This window comes from Octopus bimaculoides, chromosome 2 (assembly GCF_001194135.2).
Source record: "Octopus bimaculoides isolate UCB-OBI-ISO-001 chromosome 2, ASM119413v2, whole genome shotgun sequence".
In the NCBI taxonomy this organism is placed as follows: Eukaryota; Metazoa; Mollusca; class Cephalopoda; order Octopoda; family Octopodidae; genus Octopus; species Octopus bimaculoides.
In genome coordinates, this window is record NC_068982.1 from 185,198,277 (window position 1) to 185,199,153 (window position 877).

At 40.4% G+C, this 877-nt stretch overlaps 1 protein-coding gene across 2 annotated transcripts in view; it reads left to right on the forward strand.

Moving 5' to 3' along the window:
• LOC106875383 (ankyrin repeat domain-containing protein 31) overlaps positions 1-877 on the forward strand; it is a 97,768-nt gene that overhangs the window by 89,012 nt on the left and 7,879 nt on the right. Inside the window, exon 11 of one of the 2 annotated variants that reach the window (XM_014923488.2) lies at positions 564-752. In XM_014923488.2, coding sequence (XP_014778974.1) covers positions 564-752 — 189 coding nt within the window. Of the gene's footprint in view, positions 1-560; positions 753-877 lie in introns of both variants that reach the window. The other variant, XM_014923487.2, reaches the window with a different exon arrangement.

Sequence of the window (877 nt, forward strand, 5' to 3'; positions counted from 1 at the left end):
GAGGTCGACTTTGCCTTTCATCCTTTCGGGGTCGATAAATTAAGTACCAGTTATGCGCTGAGGGTCGATGTAATCGACTTAATCCCTTTGTCTGTCCTTGTTTGTCCTCTCTATGTTCAGTCCCCTGGTGGCCAATAAAGAAATAAGAATCGTTAGCATGCCAGTCAAAATGCTTAATGGCATTTTCTCTGTCTTTATACTATTTTCAAATCCCTCTCTTGTCAACATTACCCTTCATCCTTCTGAGAGTTTGATAGGCACCGGCATGGCTGTGTGGTTAGGAAGCTTGCTTTTCGACCAGATGGTTTCAGGCTCAGTCCCACTGCATGGCACCTTGGGCAAGTGTCTTCTGCTATAACCTCGGGCTGACTGAAGCCTTGTGATTGAATTTGATAGGCAGAAGATCCCAACATGTGTGTTCATGTGTGTGTAAGTGCTTGTGCCTCCTAACTGAGAGGAGGGAAAGTACAAGTCAAATACTGTGATTGATATAATCAACAATTTCCTCTTGCAACTTTGAATTCTTGTACCTATATCAGATATTGATTTTGTTTTTTTAGCAGGACAAAGATAGAGGATCAGGGCCAGAGCACCCACAGCCAACCACAAGCAGACAACAACAACAACAACCACAAAGATTACATACACCACACCAAGTAAACAAAAGCAATCCAGTTCAAGGATTCTTCAACAAGTATGTCCCTAAGGAAGGGTTTCAGTACTACAGAGACCTGGCTGGAAATATTAAAGAGGTGAGAAACTGCTCTGTTGATAGTAAAGGGCTTAAAGTTGTACTCTATAGGTATTATTTTGTTATTGTTTCTATTCTTGTTACTATTTCTATTGTTACAGGTATTTAATTGTTTTATATTGAAAT